The sequence below is a fragment of the Chaetodon trifascialis genome, chromosome 14 (genome assembly GCF_039877785.1).
Source record: "Chaetodon trifascialis isolate fChaTrf1 chromosome 14, fChaTrf1.hap1, whole genome shotgun sequence".
Lineage (NCBI taxonomy): Eukaryota > Metazoa > Chordata > Actinopteri > Chaetodontiformes > Chaetodontidae > Chaetodon > Chaetodon trifascialis.
The window spans coordinates 20,624,653-20,645,679 of record NC_092069.1 but is presented as its reverse complement, the minus strand read 5'-3'; the positions used below and the strand labels follow the sequence as shown (position 1 = coordinate 20,645,679).

Genomic DNA, 21,027 nt, shown 5'->3' with positions numbered 1-21,027 from the left:
AGAGTAAGGGAAGTTAGATAATTTCACCTTCAAAATAAAACTAGTTTTGATCAAAAGGTTTACAGTTTAGTCTGTTTTTTCTTTCATTGCTTTAATTGCTCATTTCTTTCTTCTTTGGTTTCTGCATTGGTTTCTGTTTTATTCTGTACTTTTCAAGTTCATGTCAACACTAACATAACAAGAACATAACTCCGTGACAGGCAGTGATCGAATTTGGGATGACATCCAGCTGAATCTTCACTCAGTCGTGACAAACTCTTGACAAGTCCTGCAACTCTATGTGTTGCGCATTTTAATCTCAAAATCTAAACTTAAAAATATCCAAAACACTACATTTTACCATATTTACCATGTCCAAGATCAGAAATGTGATCTGAGCTGATTCAGGTTTGTCTTTCGGGCTTATGCACTTATACTGAAGTGAGGTATAAATAAATAATGCTATTTTTGTCAAATCATCATTTACATTCTGAAAAGCCTTATTTTCTTTGACATCATAAGATCTTTATTCCTCTGACCTGCATTTTGAAAGGCCTCTGAGCTCTGCTGCTGAACTCCAGGTGTTATTTACTGAATTTAACATTTTATTCGTATTATTTATTTCTGGTTTGTACAGAGAAATGTGGTGTACATTCCTCCACTGATACTGATGCACTAAGTACATTTACTCACGCCAGTAAGTACAGTTTTCTGGTTCTTTATTGATTCTTTTCATTTTCTGCTACTTCTACTCCAAAACAGTTCAGAGGCAAATACTGCACTTTTTACTTAATTTTCTAACTTTCTTCACTTTCTAGTTTGAGATTGATAACACAAAGTATAATCATCAGATAAAGTATTATAGATATAGATTAAGCGTTCACAAGAATTCACAAGGTGATCATTTGGTACAATTGAAACTGCAGAAAAAGTTGTTTTTTATGGATCATATCCATTGGCCGTTAATTGCACCCAAAACAACTACCGGAAGTGATGCGTGCTCATTTTCCGTTGTATTTTGAAAGGCACGCCCGGATGTCAAGGTCCGTCCTGTCTCACTTGACGCTTTAAAACCTGCTGCTGGCGGCTCTGCAGGGACAGTTGAGCTGCCGTCGTCCACCTTGTCGTGTTTGCAGGAAACAGCAGCTTCACTGACTGAATATTTCTGACCGACGAACATCTGCGAACACTTTCACTGAAAGTAAGTTTGCACATTTACTTTTCGGACGAACCGGATGTGTTTTCTTGAAATGTGCTTCATAGAAGTATTGAAACGTGCCGAGTTTGATCAGCTGCTTTTGATGAGGAACTTTTTGAATTACAGTAATTGTTTTCGATCACATGCAAACCTGCAGCAGTTCTTCTTCCTGAGCTGCTCATTCATCCTGTTTGCTGTAACAGTGTTTTCCTTGTTTGGCTGATTGTAAGTGCACCACTTTGATTTCATCCCCTGGCTCCTCACTGTCTCTGTTATCTGTTTTCGCTCTGTATCCCCTCAGGGAAATTACCTAATATACTTTGCATTGCAAATGTTTTCGTTACGCAATCTAACTGTTGGGAGACAGGTGTAATGTTGCCTCTAAGCCATTAAATCTGTCTTTTGGAGGCAGTTTAAGACGTTATTTCAACATTTATCTAAGAGGTTGAACACAATCTGAGCTTATTTTACAGCTGCTCTTAAATTAGTAGATGCATGTCACTTCTTTTCACTGTATTCAGATAATTACAAAAGACATCAGCTGTTTTTCATAATAGCTCAGTGATGCAGAAGTCAATCAGAATTTCTGGTGTCACAACAAGGAAAAAGGCCAAATAAGCCAAAATGTATTGAACGTTTTTAAAACCAGCTTTGATCCTCACTCTGAGTTAATTCCAGCTGCTAATAAAAGCACCAGGTGGTCAAATTACCCTCACTCCCCTATTCTGCATCCCTGCTGAGAACCCCTCCTGAGTCTCTTCTCGCCTTGTTAGAGGCTGCAGAGACGGTCCTGACAGTCGTCCCCCTGGAACCTCCCTGCAAAGTGTGTTTTCCTCTGGATGTCCGCCGGTCCAGCCTGAGGATGGAGAAGTACGAGAAGATTGGAAAGATCGGAGAGGGCTCCTACGGTGTCGTCTTCAAGTGCAGAAACAAAGACACGGGGCAGATCGTCGCCATCAAGAAGTTTGTGGAGTCCGAGGATGACCCCATCATCAAAAAGATTGCACTGAGGGAGATCAGGATGCTCAAGGTAAAAGCACATTTCTCCCCAAAGTCCCTCACGTCTCTGTTTTTGACTGACGTTAAATTAATGTAGCAGCAGTCCAGCTCGACCATCTATGGAAGCCCATGTCTGCCAAGTTCAGAGTAGTTTTAAAAAGTAAACATTTTAATATAGTAAGTCACGATTCTGAGTGCATCAAAAGTCAAGTCAATGTCAAGTTTTGGCATATTAAGTCAAAATTGTGAGAGAAAACCTCAAAATTATGAGAAAAAAAGCAAACATTTTGACATATTAAGTCAAAATGATGTGACTGAGTCAAATGTTGGCTCATCGAGATAAAACATCTAAATTATGATGCACAAGTGTCAAAATTAGGAAGCTGTAAATCACAATTTCACTGTTAATCCCCAAATTTTAACTTTTGACTTTTATTTTTATCATGACTGAATTTTTATTTATGTTTCCTCTCCCTGGCCCCCATACAAGTTCTGTCCATTTACATGTGAATTATAGTTATACTCTCCTCCATTTATACGAAAGGCTGAATGAGTAGAATCATTCCACCCTTACCAAATAAAGTGTAATCATGCACAAACTCCTGTGATGCAGAACATGCAGATCCTGTTTTTAGTGCCATGAAACGCAGTCTTCCCTCTCTGTTGTGCAGCCAGCGGGAGGGACAGCGTGCAATTAATTCTGCAGACAGGAGGGAAGCATTTCTGTAGCTGCTGCACAGAGAAACTCATTCAAAGGAGCAGCGTTCAAAAGAGGTTCAGAGGGCTGTAATCAAACGGAGGAGAACCCTGCAGGGCCAGGACTGACTGAAGTCCTCAAATTAGAATGTGAAATTTATTTTAATAACAGGAAATGAGACACTGGGCAGACTTTAAGAGAAAAGGCTGTGGCACCAGGTTAGCATCAGTGTTTGTGTCTTTAGCTGTTTTGCCAGTTTTGCCTCTGGATGCAACACAAATATTCACGTCAGCTGATTCATCTTGAAGCAGAAAGTGTCGCCTGGCTGGCAGAGACGTCAGCAGCGAGGAAGCGAACTCTAAAAACATCAAGGATGGTCAGAGATACTTATCAAAGATGCACTGGTGCAACTGTCAGTGGCTGAATTAGTCATGTGGTGGGTGGGAGTGTTAGTGGCCTGCAGAACACCAGGAGCTCATAAACAGGACAGATTGTCAGGGGCAACAGTGTGTTTATTACCGTCCGTGAACAGTTCAGTCTGTTTGATGAGAGCAAACCACAGCTGGCACCGGCCTCTGCTCTGCTTTACCGCTCAGACTGTACGTTTGTGCGTGTTTCTGCATTCGTCTCACACGTTTTCTTCGTTTTGTGTCTCTGCAGCAGCTGAAACACGCCAACCTGGTGAATCTGATCGAGGTGTTTCGGCGCAAACGGAAGCTTCACCTGGTGTTCGAGTACTGCGACCACACGGTCCTGAACGAGCTGGACCGCCATCCCAGAGGGTGGGTTGGTACACATCTGTCCGTCACACAGTTAACAGCAGAGGCAGACGGGAAAGAGAGAGATTGAAGAGTATTTTATCTGCAATATAAGTTAAAATCACTTCACATACAGAAGGTGCATGGTTCCAAATCTAGATGCCGACATCTTTAATTCAAGGCTTTTCAAGTGGTTCATCGTAGCACTGTGCAATAGATGAAGGACTCCAAGCACAAAGGGACTGGTTCCAGTTTTTGTGGCTGCCGTCTCGGCTTTTGCTCGTCCACGTCGTCGTCTTTAAAAACTGCACCTGCTGAGCATCGTGTGACGCGGTGGAAAGCTCCAGAACATCGGTGAGGTTTGCGTGAAATCACCTGCACGTCGCAAGCTTCTCCAAATATTCCCCAAAAAAACAAGGACACACAGTGTTCAAAAGCGAAATGAAGCAAACTGTAAACAGAAACTTCCAGCAGATTTTCTGCTTCGAGCTGAAGCATCACAGCGGATAAAAATCCACACCTCTCAGCCCTCAACGCGACGTCCATTCCACCAATAAAAGCTTTAGAAACCCGTATTAGTCGTGCAGTTAAAAGAATATTTATATGTTTAAAGACTTAACTCTGAATTATATGAAATGGACACACGGCTCAGTGACTGTACTGACATCAGCTCTGGGATAATGAGAGCATAAATCTGAGCAGCGCTGTGTACTTTCTATTATGTGCACATCACAGTACGCCACGCCGCGCTCTGCGCTTTGTGCAGCTCCGACGGACACGACGCTCGTCTCCAGGGAGGCTGACCTGCTCGCCGTGGAATGTTTACAGTGATGCTCTCCCAGAATGCTTTGCTGGCAGGGAGCTGCTGGGGCCGTTTAGGCCTAGCCACATTTTATACGGAGTGTTTTCGCTGTCTGGTTTCCCCGTCTGGTCCTGGCCTGTCGCCTCCTGGACCGGAGGGTTCAACAGAAGAGAAAACAAAGTGGGGAGAAGGGGCGGTTATTAATCGCCAGTCGCAAGGCTCGATTTAGCCATTTCCACGGCGACACTGATAGATGATGGTCCCCGAAGCAACAAAAGCCACACTGTAGACGGCAGGACCGCTGGCTGTCCTGCACGGCTGTCTGAGGGGGACGAGGTGTCTGCAAAGCAGAGCGGGACAGAGGAAAACTAGACCCATGATGGAACAGACGTTTTCTTTCCAATAATCCAAACATGTCAGTCCATCCGTGCCTCTTTTCTGCTCCATTAATCCCGTTTTTACTCCAGATTCCTCAAACCCAAACTTTGCTCCACAGCTATTCGTTTAATCTTTAGCCGTGCCACGTTCACATTCATGGTCCCCAGAGGAACACGTTAACAGCCGCTGGTGGAAGTAACATTTACTCCATAACTGAACTTTTTTGAGTTACTTTTCCTCCACTTGAGTGTTTCTATTTCATGTCGCTTAGTACTTCCTGCATTTCAGAGAAAAACATCAGAATTTTATCTCCACTTCATTTATGTGATGAATGTGTTACTAGTTACTTTACAGATTCTGATTAGAAATCAATTGATCAAAATATGGTGAGGTTTTTTTGTTTTGTTTTGTTTTGTTTTGTTTTGTTTTTTTTAACCAATATGTTTATTGAGTTTCACCTTTTTCATATGAATAAACTTGCAACACAAATCCTGAAAGACAAAAAAAGAAGACAGACTGGGCAAAATAATAAATGAATAAAATAAAAGTTACAAAGATGAATAAATAAGTCAATAAAGTAATTCCCCAAAATCCTAACTTCAATGACATTTTTGTGCCCATTTATGTGCCTCTATATATTTCTGCAGCAATAATCACATTTGAACAACATGAACAGCAAAAACAAAACAGGACAAAAAAACAAAACATGGTGGTTAAAAGGTCATCCTAAGTAGAAGCTCATGAGTTCATCCAGGTGATATATAGTAATCCTACAAAGTCGTGGGTTTAAAGAGTACGATTAAACAGAGGGTGTAAACGCCCACCTCCAGGCTCCTTCAACATGGAAGACAGATCATTGTTCTTCATGTGCATGTGCTTTATTACAGATTAAGCTAGCCAGCAGTACATAGCAGTTAGAGTTAGTCCCACATTTACCAGCTGCAACACTGACGTGTTCATCAATCTCTTAATGACTGTGATCCAGTAATATAACAAATATCATTCTGAAATGACGTTCTGCAGGACTCAGCCACATTTCATGACCTTCATCAACAGCTGACGCTCACTCGTCTTCAAGGACAATAATCGTTTGTTGTTCAGCTGGAAAAGTTCCAGCTGGTGGATCTTGTGCTGAGAACTTCATGTTGTCTGTTAACCAAGTTCAAACTGAGCGTTCAAGCTCGGGTTTAATTTGTTACTGTTGCTCAGCTGACTGACCAGTCGTCTCGGTTTTCTTCTTGGTTTTCTTGCAGCGTTCCAGAGCACCTGGTCAAAAGCATCACCTGGCAGACGCTTCAAGCCGTCAACTTCTGTCACAAACAAAACGTACGTGAGCGGCTCGTCTTTCTTCTTCTGCTCCCTCGTCTCTCTTCGTGCGGTGTGTTTTCCAGCTGTCAGACTTTCCCTGCAGCTTGTTTTCGAGTTCCTCGTGTCTCCTCCCTCCTCCAGCTCCCACCGGGCCGTCTGCTTTATGGCTCTTTTTTTAACAAGAATTCCTTCGCCCCTGGCTGACCAGCAGTTAATGTATCACCTAGACACAACAAAAGCTACAAGGCCCCCATTTAACAGGGTGGCACGGAGGCCAGAAAGCACTGTCTCTCTGCTTTTACGGCCTCACAGAGCTCCTTTATTCTCCACATCTCACCAGCATCTGAACACATTCCTGAGTTTTCTCTCGTTTGCTTTGACCGTTTGTGTCCCTGCAGTGCATTCACCGCGACGTCAAGCCGGAAAACATCCTCATCACCAAACACCAAGTCATCAAACTCTGTGACTTTGGCTTTGCCAGGATTCTCAGTAAGTCTGACGCACATCTGACAGCGCCGCCTGGTGGACATGGTCTGTACATGTTGCCTGCAGTGACGTCATCATTGTATTTTAAGGCTCCAGTCATTAAACAGGGTGTGCTTCAGGTGTGAAGCTGCACAGGTTTGACTGAGAAGAAGTAGTTTAGAAGTTTATTATTATGGTGACAGCTGGAGAGAGACAAGTTCAGGGGAGGAAGATAAATGACATAAATCCACAGAAATGCACATTTTCTGAAACCTTCCCCCTGACCTGAGCGCTCTGCATCACACACCTGTTTCTGTGTTCTGCGCCATCAGCGGGGCCGTGCGACTACTACACCGACTACGTGGCGACTCGGTGGTACCGGGCCCCTGAGCTGCTGGTGGGAGACACTCAGTACGGCCCTCCGGTGGACGTGTGGGCGATCGGCTGCGTGTTCGCCGAGCTGCTGTCGGGGATCCCTCTGTGGCCCGGCAAGTCGGACATGGACCAGCTGTACCTGATCAGAAAGACTCTCGGTGAGTTCAACCTGCTGCTGCTGCGATGTGTGATGTTTGGGACTGATGACGATTAATGTTATTTGTTGTCCTTCTGCAGGACTGCGATGTGATGAAATGATGAGACGTACTTATCAGACAGTTTAACTCTGATAAATATATGACTCCGAGCTTTGCTGAACATCGCTCGTCTGTCTCGTCCTCTGCAGGAGACCTGATCCCTCGACACCAGCAGGTCTTCAGCAACAACCAGTTCTTCTGCGGAGTTTCCATCCCAGAGCCACAAGAGATGGTGAGAAACACCACGCGCTCCACCTCCATGTGCTCCACCCAGCTGCACCACACAAGTGGATGTTGTTGCAGTAAAGTCCATTAATCTTTGTCCTTTCTCTGTCTGTAGGAACCTTTGGAGCAGAAATATCCAAATCTCTCACATCAAGCGCTGAGTCTCATGAAGGTAGAAGTCTCTTACACACAAAATCTGAATACATTTCAAAGAAAATACACAAGCAAGTTTGGATTTAATCCAGTCAAATGTGCATATTTTAATAGAGTCCTTTTATTGTTTGAAGTGTGTGTCAGGAAGAGTAATAAAAAGTAAGAAGTCAGGCTTTAAGGCAAAGATCTTGAAATTACTTTTATTTTGAAAAACTTTCTGATTTGACAACAAATCAGAAACTGTGTGTAAAGAGTAAATGCTGGCAAACAGGCGGTCTGACCTCGGCTGCCTCGGCTCTCTGCTCTGGATGCTTTAGGGCTGTCTGAGGATGGACCCGTCCGAGCGGCTCACCTGCGAGCAGCTCCTCCAGCACTCGTACTTCGACAGCCTGCGAGAGAAGAGCGAGAGCACCTCTCGAGAGCAGGACCGCTCCAGCAACAAGAGGACACGTTTACCTCGCAAACACCTTCCTCCCGGGGTGAGTAGCCTTCTGCACGATGGACTTATAACACCGCTGTGCTGCTGCCATGTTTGGGGCTTATTGTCAGTGTTTTTAAATACCGCACATCTTCCAGTCCGTGTTGTCGACTATCCATCGTCTGTGAAATCTGCAAGCATATTTAGGTTTTCTTAGGAGTGAGGCAGGTGGGAGTGCAGCGCTGCTTATTGATCCCTAGAATTTAACATTTTCCCCAAGTGTTAAAACGAGGAAAATATCAGTTTATTTTTATGTGTTGTTGTAAACTAAATCGCTGGGAATGACCATACGATACAATGAATGTACGAAACTACACACATTCATAATTATCATAATAATACATTTTTTTATTGTAAATTCATACAAGAAATGCAGCTCAAAGGGCTTTACAGCAAAGAAATTTCATGCACCAGGTGCCTCACATAAAACAAAATGAACACAAAAACAGCTATCTAATAAAAATAATGTAAAATAAAAAGTCTTAGTTTGCAAATCTCTGTCCCCAATAAACCTCATAATTTACTTTAACACTACACACAGAGGGAAGCTTTTCTAATCAAATAATTATATCCATATTAAAATACTTCATTGCTCCAAAAATTGTCCAATAAACTTTGCTTTTTCTCCATCCAGTATTTGCCGCAGCTGACCAGCAGCAGCATCTTTCCAGCTGTGGACAATAAGAGGTACTACAACAACCTGCGCAAGTTCAACTACCACCTACCAAACATCTAAACTGGCCGCTCACGAGCCGAATTAAAACCCCACCGACAAGCAGCGTTTTCTGAACAAACTCAGGAAATGGAGCCGATTCTTGGTCTTTAACGAGGATTCGACCACTTTTTAAAGTTTCTGTTCGTCACGGTGGGTGTGCCGGGTGTCTCTCGATGTCAGTCTATGCACTATTTCCCAACACGTGGACTCACACGTGTATGTTGCCGACATTTCAAGCTGGTTTTGCTGTATTTTGTATAGATGTGTGAAGACAAAGAGCGATGCGCCGCTCTGCTCGTAGCCGCTGAGTAGACTGAAGGTAAAACTGCGACGTACTGCCTTGCCTGGTTTGCCAAATGTATTTTTGATATAATGATGGACTCTGTGAGAGTGACGTGTTTTTGCTAGAGCTTAATCGTTTGTCTCTTTAAATTATAACGTAGGACACAAACTGGCTGTTTTATCACGACTCATGAGCATTTCTGAAAATATTTATTGACGTCAGCAGTGAAGACAGATGTACACATTCCCACATTTACTAGCTTGTAGCAATACCACACTGTACTCATTGTCTCTGGAACTTTGGTGCTAAGGATGTTCACAGCCATCTGTCTGTCCTCAGATATTGTACAAATGCCAAATTAGTCTAAAGGGAAATCATGTGAAAGACTCCTCAGCTTTTCACAATAGAGCTGCAACTAATGATTATGATCGGCGTCGATTGATCTGCCAGTTACTCTCATAGTTAATCATCATTAGTTGATAAAATGTGAAAATGCTCACCAACAGTCCAAAACCCAAAGACTTAAGAAGCTGGAACAAGTAAAAATGAAACAATTAAGTAATTTTCAAAATAACTGGCAAAGAATTTTCCATCAGTTGACGTAAAAATGAACCGACTAATCGTTGGAGCTCTATTTCACAAACTGTTTCCTCTGTGTACCGCATGTGGAGTCATTTAACACCTTGAATGTTGACAATATAATAAACTAAAGATCGTCCCATCAAGACAAACTGGTGTCTACAGTCTTCAGTGCTTTACTGGTTCTCTTTGCTGGACTGTTGATTGTACTTGAAGCTGACAGCTGAAACATCAACCGGAATATGTTTCCACAAAGTCAGACCTCGCTGCTGTTCTTCACTCTCTCATTTAACAAAGACTCACTGATTTGCACGTAAACATACTGAACGTTTTAGCGGAAGGATCGACCTGTTGGACGATCAAAAGCCTGTCACGCTCCAGTCTGTCCTCCTGCAAAAGTGTTTTTTTTTAACTCTTTAAATCTTTGAAAAAGTCCACGTTGTACAATCTTAAACAGGAAGTTATTTCAGTCCAAATCCATTTCGATTTCCAGACGTGGAAGTGCTGTCTGCAGTCTGTCCACTGTCGCATGTTTGTCGCTGATCCCAGGGAGATCTCTGAGAAACAGGTACTCCAGATTCCTGCGTGGAATTAATACAAAACATCAACAAAAAGGATGAATCTGTGTCATTTAAACATCATTTTAAAACAAACAAGACACACTCACCTGAGTCTGTGCAGGGCGATGACGCCTTTATCGGTCACATTTCCACATGACACCACCTCCATCATGTACAGGCTCTCCTGCAGATTCTCTGTGGAGCTCAGCCTCTCCAGACACGTGTCCTCAATGTAGATACACTTGTTGAACTTGATTTCCTCCAAATATTTCAAACCATCTGGGAAAATGAACACAGGAACACCATCAGCACACTAAATTTAGATCGGCACAGAAGGACGTTACACCAAAATAAATACATGCAAACAACCACAGTTTGGAAAGCAGCAGCCATTGAGGTCAGAGATGGCGCTCCATGTGTGCCTGCTCGGTGTAAAACATCCCGCTCGCTTGCATCACTTTAGGATAATCAGTCTGGGAGAGATGCACTTTCGCCGGCACCTTGCCTTTCTTGTTAACAGGGGAGAATCACTTTCAGGTCAACGGTGGAGGTCAAGCTCATGTTAACATAGTTAATGCAAAATTTACACTTTCTGAACAAAGCTTTAATCTTTGATTTGATCCGCCGCTGCCGGCTGTCAATCCAACACCCAGAGGCTTCAGAGTGAATTACTGAACGGACTGCTGTTAAATTTGACACTGATTTGATGGTCTACAGTCCGAATAACTTTGGTGATCTCCTGACTTTTCATCTAGCGCCACCAGCTGGTCAAAAATGTAAAACTTAATACTCCTTTGACCAAAAGCTACCAAGTACTGAAAGCTGCTAGCAGACTGATACTGATCAGACTGATATTCTTGTCTATATTATTGATGTTCTTTGGTCATATAGGTCCTAATTCAAGTAAATACATTAACAATTTCAGACTATTTGTAAGGTTTTTGTGCAGCTGCTTGTATTTAGTCAGTATTCAACATTTGAGAAGTTTGGCTTTTGCCAAACAGAAAATATTTGTTGATAAACATTTTCATTTTTCTAAAATTAAAAAAAAAGGGAAAAAAACAACTGGTTTTATGATATTGTATCAAAGCTCAGGCAATACCATTGTAGATACACTAGTGTCAAAAAATGTAAAATCATGTGACCATTAAAACTGACTTTGCCGCAACCAGCGATATATTTGAATATTTAAAGTATGCTAATGTTATGCTAATGCTAATGTTTTCATGTTATACTGACTACTATTATATGTTAACAAGTTCAAATAAGCCTATTAACTGTGTGCATGTTAACAAACTAATGTGTAAGCCATTGCAAGCTAAATGTTGGCACATTAGCATGCTAACAATAGCATGCTAATGTGCGAAACATTGCTTGCTAACAGTCAGGCTGCTTAAACTTCTTATGTGTATTTTGTGAAACAGCAGGATCTTAATTTTTGGATATTATTAAGTTGCCTGTGGGTGTTTTTAATTGTTAATGACAGATGTTGGGATTTAGCTAAATATGCACACAAGCTAAGCTAAGTAGCTCGATCTGAGCGAGGGGACCTGAGGCTGACAAAGAGCAGCTAGTGCACACAGTCTACATCAGTAAAAGAATCAGGTATGTCAAAAAAGAGGATAAACCGTTTGGATTTAGTTAAGAATTATGGACATTACACCCTCAGGCTTGAAGAACTGCAAACATTTCTCATCATTTTTCACCCATCCAACAATGTGCTTTCTGGTGTGTAATGAGAATTACAGCCTCATTTGGTCCGTGGCTGTACAGCTCCAATCATGTTAAATCTATTAAAGGGAAAGCATCCATGACCATATGGAGGGAAATGGAAATGAGAGCGGGACAGTTCAAGAGGACAAGAACGTAATGTTCCGCACACTGTAACACTGACCCAGGTGGTCGAACCCTCTGTACATGATGCAGGACTCAGTGGCATCAATCGCCTGGATCTTGTATCTGCCCAGAGGCCCAGTTGGCAGTCCGTTGTAGTCGTGATGCCAGCGCTCGAAACCTTGAAACCTCACCTTGGCACCACATCTCAGCAGCCACTCTGCTGCAGCTCGGTCTGGGCCGACAGCTTTGATCCTCTCATAGTCCACCCTGAGGGGAGGTCAGCAAACACTCAGTGTGGATGCCATGTGATGTGGTGTGATAATGGTTGAGACTGAGAGGGCAGAAGAGAGGAGTTAAGAGGGTTTCTAATAATAAAGCACACATGGCAACCTGCCCACCAGGCCACTGCTTGATTATTTATCATGTAAGATACCAAATTTCCTCATGGTAACTAATGAGGATTTGCTTTTTTCAACCTGAATACTTTTTTTTTTTTTTCACTTATTAAACAAAACCACGGGGAACATAGAATTCAACACTATTTTTAGGCAAAACATCCAAATCCTTTTTCCACCTAATACACAGACATCTCAGTAAAGCTGTTTCAAGAAAACTTCATTATTCACTAAGGTGGGATTTATAAACATATAATATGCATATAAACACACGAACGTGGTGTGTGTTGAGTGTTTTGTCACTTCACATATTGCCACTAAAAATTCTTTGCAAGCATTTCTGTGCAGCTTTTAGCCCGCACAGGTGCGTCCCTGATCGGTGGGATAATGCTGCTGTCTCACTTGTTAAAGACTGCATTGAGCCAGCTCCAGAAGCGTCTGCGGCTCCACTCCCTCTGAGCCACCGCAAACTGCACCGCCCCCGACAAAAGCTTCATGTCTCCGTGCTGAAAAACTGAAAATAAGATTATCATCAGTTTGTCTTCGTCTTACATTTCAACTAAGTCAACTGAGCAAACCTGTGCGACACAGGACAAAATCTCACCTGTCCTCCGACTCACCACTGTTTACATATGGAACGCATCCATCGCGCTGGCCTTTGACCTGCTGACGTTCGGAAAACGTCCCTTCCTATTGGCTGGACGTCCAACTGGCGCGGCCACGTCTCTGGCGCTCGAGCAGCAGGATGTGGGGCTAGCAGCGGCCTCAGGAGGAGGAGGAGGCGGAACCACAAAACAGAAGTCGGGAGCTGCTTTTTGACACTTGTACGATGAGGAGGACTCTGTGAGGACCCGCGAAACGCTGTGACAATGATCCGGACACTGAGCGCTGCGTCTTTTAAGGCCGTCGGGGCCGCGCAGCCCAAACTGCTAAAGGACGTTACCACCAGACAGCTGCACAAGTAAGAACGATATTAACGCTCCAGAGAAGAGAGCAGGCTGTGATTAGCCGTGTGGCGTTGAAGTGTAGTTCATGTACAGGTGAGGAGTCAGACGAATTCTTGTTCCTCTGGTTCACTTTATAGTTTGACTCGCTGACAGACAGGTAAGTTCAGGAAAGGGCCAGCCGATCCGGTACCTGCTTCAGTTACTAACTTTTCAGTCGATCCCAGTCACTGCCAAGGGCGTCCATGCTCCAAGAACCCGATTGCATAACGTTTCTGCTCTCTGTACAAACCACAGCACTGTGTATGCACCCAAAACATCTGTGCCTGCATCGAGTCTCCACACCAAAGTCTGCTCCGGTCTCACTTGCACGCTTTTAAACTCTTGTCTTAACACATGAAGTCTGACTTTTCCCGCAGGAGGCTTTTCTTTGTCTTTGTCCAGCAGTCAGTCACGAGTTTTGTGAGGCATGCTTGTGCTACATATTAAACCAGTAGACTCCACAGGCTTCTCTGGTGGTGCTCTGGTGGAGGGGAGGTGGTGTGGCCCTGACGCTGCACGGTTGCCCTCCTGGATCCACCCACGTTTGTTTTACTGTCTACGTCAAGTCGTCATAATTTGTATATATTATCATTTATTTTGTTGTGAATCGACTCTGTGTGCATGATATCTACTGCATCTGTGTCCGCCCTGGGAGAAGGATGCCTCCTCTGTTGCAACTTCCACTTTATCCCCATTAAAAGTTGTTTGGTTTTTTTTTTTGTCTTTTTTTTCTTATTAAAATCAACTGCCTATTGACAGAAGGTGTTGTCTGCTGTACAAACTGTTAAAGCGCTCGTGGCAAATTGTGATTCTGTATAACTAAAGTGGGCTTGACTTGACCGTGGGGGTATGGTATGCATCTTATGTAACGTGGCCCCTCCCCATCCTGCTTTAAGCTGAAATGCAGATGTTGTAACTTAAAGATATTGATTGAGAACAGTTGGGTAACGTCTCTGCCTCGTTCACTGAGTCCAGCGAGACATCAGAACCCAGTGTCATCTCAGATTATCTGACAGATTAAATGTTTTTCAGGTTTAAAGTGGAGCAGCTGTGGAGTCCAAATGGTCCTGAATTTGAATTAAATCTCAAAACCTTTGAAGCAGCATTTCCCTGCAGAACATTTTCACTCTTAGCTCATGTTTTTTCAGGCTAAACGGCGATCCAGCTCGAGTTGCAGATAAACTTTTGACCATGTTTTTTCTCCAGCTGGATTCATTGGTCCCGCCCCTTGCTGAGCAGTAGAGCGCTTTGTCTGGTTCTCGTTTTTTCAAAACGAAAACAAGATGTTCAGTGTTGCGAATGTCCAGAGCGGTCATGAGGGAGTGGGATTGGAAATGTCCTCCCAGGCTTGAACATTGTGTTCTTGAAGCTCCCTGCAAAAGCTTCATGATGTGAAATCCTGTGGTGGATTGTGGACGGGTTTGATCCTCGTCCTGGATCTGCTGCTTATACACAGTGGATAGTGCTGTGTGGTAATTAGGTTTAGAAATGGATCTACGTGGTGAAGCCTTGTGACAGAGGGGATATTCTCTTTATAGATACAAATCGCCTGTTAACTCCAACACTTGTGTCGTTCATCTCCCTTCAGCTGAGTCTCAAAGGTCTGTTGGCTGCTCACACAGTTGCGCACAGCTGGTCATTGAACCCCTGACCGAAATTTTCTGCTCTGCTTCATACCCTTTGCAACATGTAAAGCTGCTTGGTTATCAGTAGCCATCTTAAATTTGAACTGTGCGTAACCTCACCTGTCGTCTGTGTTTCAGCACCTATGACGTGGCCGTGGTGGGAGCTGGCATCGTGGGCCTGGCCACAGCCAGAGAGCTCCTCCTGCGACACCCGTCACTCAGCTTCATCCTGCTGGAGAAAGAAAAAGAGCTCGGTGGGTTGAGCTTTGAAAGTTGTGGTGAACAAAGACAACAACTTGTTCTAAAAAGAGTTTTGCATGCCACAGTGATTAAAGCCAGTTGCATAAAGCAGTCAGTGACACAAAGCAGTGACTGTGAGGGTAAAGCGCCAAATTTCAGCTTTAATTTCAGGGTGTTAAGACACTTAAAAACTGGCTGGAGCGCTGCAGCATTCACTCACTGAACATCCACAAGCATCCTTAAAGGCAAGCAAGCATCTTAAAAAGAAAACATTTAAGATAACTTAAATGTTTTGCTGGTCTAATGTAACTTTCATGAGGCAGGTTAAAAAAAACCTTCCTTTGATATTTTGAATATAACAGATTGATGATATGAAGTGTGAAAGTCTGATGGTTTGTCTTTATAAAGCCTCCTCCTCTGTCTTTCTTTCCTCTTCGTCTTGTTCTTCTTCACGTCTCTTTCTAACTCACCAGCTGTACATCAGAGTGGGCACAACAGTGGAGTCATTCACAGTGGCATCTATTACACGCCGGGCTCGCTGAAGGCCCGTTTGTGTGTGCGAGGAGCCACTTTATCCTACGAGTACTGTGACAAGAAGGGACTCCCTTACAAGAGATGTGGAAAGGTCTGTTTTAGTATTTTGACCAGATTAGTACATTACTTCAGTTCTGTGAAGGTATCATATAAAGGGCGCTGTCATTTTGTCACCTCTTTATAGACGAATAAAGTCTTTCAAATTTAACCAAACAAAACCCTCAGATTTTGAAATTGTGCTGTAAAGCGAATGTTGCAGGCTCCTACTGAGCATAACACTATGCACATTGTATTTTCAGCTCCATTTTTTTTTAGATATGATAAGTAAGTCAGCAAACTGAAGTTCTGCTTTCATTTTGTCAAAAGCTGACACCAAAAATACTACTATCATCTGTGTTTATCCATTACTTTTAGCTAACTTATCAAACTATTTATGTATTACTTAGAGCTAACTGTTCCAACCTTTTGTCCATTACTTCAAGCTTAACTATTTATCCACTACCTTTAGCTATTTCAAACATTTATCCTTACTTTAAAAAAACTATACCAAACATTTATCTATTACCTTTAGCTAACTGTCAAACATTTATCCTTACTTTAAGCTAACTATTCCAACTATTTATCCATTACCTTTAGCTAACTATTTCAAATAATTATCCTTACTTTAACCAAATCGCCTAAACATTCATCCTTACTTTGAGATAACTATCCCAAACATTTATGTATTACCTTTAGCTCAGTATTCCAACCATTTATCCATTACCATTCACTAACTATGTCAAACATTTATCCTTACTTTAAGCTAACTATGTCAAACATTTATCCTTACTTTAAGCTAACTATGTCAAACATTTATCCTTACTTTAAGCTAACTATGTCAAACATTTATCCTTACTTTAAGCTAACTATGTCAAACATTTATCCTTACTTTAAGCTTACTATTTCAAACATTTATCCATTACTTTAGCTAACTATGTCAAACATTTATCCTTACTTTAAGCTAACTATGTCATACATTTATCCTTACTTTAAGCTAACTATGTCATACATTTATCTATTACTTTAGCTAACTATGTCAAACATTTATCCATTACTTTAGCTAACTATGTCAAACATTTATCCTTACTTTAAGCTAACTATGTCAAACATTTATCCTTACTTTAAGCTTACTATTTCAAACATTTATCCATTACTTTAGCTAACTATGTCAAACATTTATCCATTACTTTAGCTAACTATGTCAAACATTTATCCTTACTTTAAGCTAACTATTTCAGCATCGGCTAAAACACTAAATATGAATCTGTAAGTATCTTTTAAAGTATGTTTTTCATATCAGTCTTTCAGTGTACACCTCAGCAACTGCAAAAGTACCCTCAGGGGGTACAAGTACCCTGCTTTGCAATCACTGCCACATGAAGCTTCCATGTGCCTCAGTGTGTTGTGCCTGTCTTGGTATTGATCAGTGTATTTCTGTGGTGGCAGCTTATCGTGGCTGTGGAGCAGGAGGAGATACCCAGGCTCAAAGCTCTATACGAGCGCGGCATGCAGAACAATGTGCGTGACCTCAGTATTATCGATGCCAAGCAAATCCGAGAGCGAGAGCCGTACTGCAGGGTAAGAAACGTCAGAGACGTTGTTATAATACAAAAGAAAAAATGGCAGTGAAGGCCCATAGTATGTCGTCCTTGCAGGGTATAATGGCCTTGGATTCACCCTATACCGGCATTGTGGACTGGAGGATGGTGGCTCTCCGCTACGGCAAAGACTTTGAGGAGGCTGGTGGTACAGTGGTAACTGAATCTGAGATCAGTGACATTTCCATGGTGAAGGAGAGCCCAGCTGGGAGCACTGAAGGTAATACGCAAGTTTAGTCCATCAATATGTCAGTACAGTCATTTTTGAACAATAGCTGTATCTTTTTTTTTATTTATTTGCAGGAATGAAATATCCAATTGCAGTCAGAGACAAAAAGGCAAGACACATGCAAATAAAAGCATCAAAGTGTTTAGACTGCGTTCTATTGATTTCATTGATTGAAATGTTGTTTTTACAGGGTAACGAGGTGCGGTGCCGTTATGTCCTGACCTGTGGAGGCCTGTACTCAGACCGCCTGTCACAGATATCTGGATGCAGCCGGGAGCCACGGATCGTCCCCTTCAGAGGAGATTATTTGGTCTTGAAGCCAGAGAAACACTATCTGGTCAAGGGAAATATCTACCCTGTAAGTCTGACGAACCACGTGTCTGTATCTCCAACTCCAAGTTGTGCAATCGGCATAAATCATTTGCTCTGCAGATGTTTCTCATCACGCACAAGTACTGTATATGATTTCTGCTGCCGTAAAGCTCTGCAACCTCAAACACTGGCGGCCCCAAGTGGCAGAAAGAGATGTTTGACTTGAGTTTGAAGGAATTCAGCCTCTGGATTTCTTATTACTTGATGGTAGGATGGTAGGGGTGGAGTTTGGATTTCACTCCCTCACTCCCAGTATATCGATTTACAAGCAGCTGAAAACAGTTTTGGTAAAAAAGGGTTTCATCTGCAATATTTTCAGTTCTTCTTGGGGATTTAAGCTGAACATAAAACCACTAGAAATCTAAATGCAGGTTCAAATCCAAAACCTGTGACCCTGCAGGTTTTTGAGGGAAGGGAATTTCACTTGAAGGGATTTATAAAATATCCACCAACAAGTTTCTTATGAGTAGAGTAGAGTATATTTCCAGTTTCAAGCTTTTGCTTTTGCTTTAAAATCAACACCAGAAGCAGATCGAGGTGGCTAAGAAGAGGTTGGTACTTAATTTTGTTTCTGTGAAATACTCGTGTAGGTCCCAGACCCTCGTTTCCCCTTCCTTGGAGTCCACTTCACCCCGCGGATGGATGGAAGCGTTTGGCTCGGCCCCAACGCAGTCCTCGCATTCAAAAGGGAGGGTTACAAAGTCTACGACTTCAGCGCCCGAGACTTCGTCGATGCACTCTCATTCAGGTACAACAGGATCTTTTTTTAATCTGTTCTAATGTTTGTGTAGTTTCACAGATTCTGAAATTATGTAATTACTTTGTAATTGTTGTTGTAATTGTGGCGGGTGATACTGAGTATTTAATGTTTGTGTCTTTGTTCTGCAGGGGCCTGCAGAAGCTGGTGATGAAGAACGTTATGTATGGGATTGGAGAAATGTATAGAGGGGTTTTCATTGGTGCACAGGTCAAGATGCTGCAGAAGTACATCCCTGAAATCACGCCGAGTGATGTACTCAGGTAGGGCAGCAATGCAACACCTAAAAATGCATGCACACTGGTTTCTAGTATGTATCAGGTGTTTGTTACTAGGTCGCCGTAATGAGTCTGACAGGTTTACCAGCACAAGTAAGAGGATAATTTATTTGATTCAATACCGTTTTCAGTAACCCTGGTTGTTTCTTCTCCAGGGGTCCCGCAGGAGTTCGAGCTCAGGCTCTCGACCGAGACGGAAACCTCGTGGACGACTTTGTGTTCGACGGCGGGGTCGGGGATGTGGGCAGTCGGGTGCTCCATGTGCGAAACGCTCCCTCGCCGGCGGCCACCTCCTCCCTTGCCATTGCTGAAATGATCGCGGACGAGGTGGAGAGTCGCTTCAGTCTGTAGAGAAACATGGTGATCACAGAGGAAAAACACAAAACCAAAGTAATCCAGTCACGTGAAACTGCTCACTGATTCATTTGCAGTAAAAATACATAGTCGAGTACCACAAATCACAGTTTGCCTCAAGAGCTTTACCGTCTGTTCATCATACATCTGTCATCTGTCCTTAGACCCTTGGGGAGAATGAGGAGAACTCCCCTCCAAAAAAAACCCTTTGATACAACTATGATGTTGTATCAAACTGTCACTACCTCAGCATCACTGTCACCACTGAGACATTTTTATTACAGGTCAAGCCTTAATTTAGGTGAAGAAAGTAACACATCTTTGACTTAATTTGATTTTTAAGGCTGTTTTTATTTGCGCTGTGCTGTTTCAGGTTGTGTGATGTGTTTACTCCACATTCGCAGGAAAAAAATATTTTTCTACCACAACATTTCTGTCTAAAAAGAAAGTGCACCATGAGTTACTGTTAGTGAAAATGTTCTGCATAGAAAAAAGGTGCAGCTTCAGTAATTTAATTTTCTCAATTTTAAGGGGAAAAGAAGGAATTTTTCTTGAATTTTAAATTTTTTTATAAGAAAATGTAAAAAGGTCCCTAGTTTTAAGCATGGAAAAGTTTGATATCATTTGAAAAAATAGTTTAATCATTTTTAATTCATCTCTTTATGTAACACATAGCTACAGAATACACAGTATAGAAACAAATATAGTCTGCTTACTTCATGTGAAGGTTTTGGCCGTTGGACCATTAAAACTAAATATTCTCATCTAATGTCATATTTACGCTGATGTAACCTGGGAAGACTTGGATGTTTTAGAAGCTGTTAATGTGTGCAGGTGGTGATTTCATATTTCATATTTCTGCCAGATTTTGCTCTCTGTTATAGCTTCAAACACTTCACATACTGTGAAAATGGTCCAGATTATATTCCAATAAAACTGATCGCCTTCTCTGTTATGTCATCCCATTTGTTGACAAACGAATGTGAAACTATTTGTACCATAAATACATATTTTTGAATAGCAAAAGTACCAGTGTTTGTGGTTTGTGACTTTTAAACATGGGCTACGTGTTATTCTATGTTAATCTGAGATACATTTTTAATATTAGAAGGAAAGTAGGGATTTTTGCCACAACTGCACCTCCTTCCAAGGTGCATGAAGAAGGGAAATAATACATAGAAAAAGAATTTATGGGGTAAAAAGTTTTGAACTATTTGTACTTTCTGATTTTCCCATCTTGTCCTGAGTCAAGCACTTATTGAGTTTGTCCACAAGGAGGCAGAATCACAGCAACAAACATGCCAGATGAGCCTCAGTGCAACCACAAAATATGTCTACATTTGATGCTATTGCTGAATCCAGCTGTTTTTAATGTTTTACTGGCAATGGCAGTACAATGACTTGAAAGTAAAGTGGATTTAGTTTCATCTACATTTCTAATTAAATCAATTTGCTAATGGTTCAGGTGTTTTTGTAAATACCATTAAGTAACAACAGGAGAGTCAATAAGTCAAGATTAATTTTATATGGCCGATCTTTGTTCTTCAAACTACTAATCTTCCGGAGACAATATGGGTCCCCAATATAAAATGAGACAGAAGTCCAGCCTTGTTTTTCTCTGTCCAATAAAATGTG

General features: G+C 42.1%; 3 protein-coding genes across 3 annotated transcripts; 2 read left to right on the top strand and 1 right to left on the bottom strand.

Annotated features, from left to right (window-relative positions):
* The first annotated feature begins 1,043 nt into the window (after positions 1–1,043).
* Positions 1,044–9,611, top strand: cdkl1 (cyclin dependent kinase like 1 (CDC2 related kinase)). Its single transcript, XM_070979624.1, has 10 exons — positions 1,044–1,180; positions 1,951–2,207; positions 3,534–3,655; positions 6,065–6,137; positions 6,518–6,608; positions 6,917–7,117; positions 7,306–7,388; positions 7,497–7,553; positions 7,852–8,013; positions 8,647–9,611. Exons 2-10 carry the CDS (start codon positions 2,040–2,042, stop codon positions 8,746–8,748), a joined length of 1,059 nt encoding a protein of 352 aa, XP_070835725.1. The 5' UTR covers positions 1,044–1,180; positions 1,951–2,039; the 3' UTR covers positions 8,749–9,611.
* On the bottom strand, positions 9,201–13,064 carry dmac2l (distal membrane arm assembly component 2 like). Its single transcript, XM_070979625.1, has 5 exons — positions 12,985–13,064; positions 12,783–12,894; positions 12,044–12,252; positions 10,257–10,428; positions 9,201–10,170 (listed from the first exon to the last, which is right to left on the bottom strand). Exons 2-5 carry the CDS (start codon positions 12,875–12,877, stop codon positions 10,056–10,058), a joined length of 591 nt encoding a protein of 196 aa, XP_070835726.1. The 5' UTR covers positions 12,878–12,894; positions 12,985–13,064; the 3' UTR covers positions 9,201–10,055.
* A 36-nt stretch (positions 13,065–13,100) lies between these two features.
* Positions 13,101–20,421, top strand: l2hgdh (L-2-hydroxyglutarate dehydrogenase). The gene is made up of 10 exons (XM_070979911.1): positions 13,101–13,341; positions 15,130–15,245; positions 15,705–15,856; positions 17,251–17,382; positions 17,460–17,622; positions 17,706–17,740; positions 17,822–17,989; positions 18,594–18,751; positions 18,892–19,023; positions 19,194–20,421. Exons 1-10 carry the CDS (start codon positions 13,250–13,252, stop codon positions 19,387–19,389), a joined length of 1,344 nt encoding a protein of 447 aa, XP_070836012.1. The 5' UTR covers positions 13,101–13,249; the 3' UTR covers positions 19,390–20,421.
* The last annotated feature ends 606 nt before the right edge of the window (positions 20,422–21,027 follow it).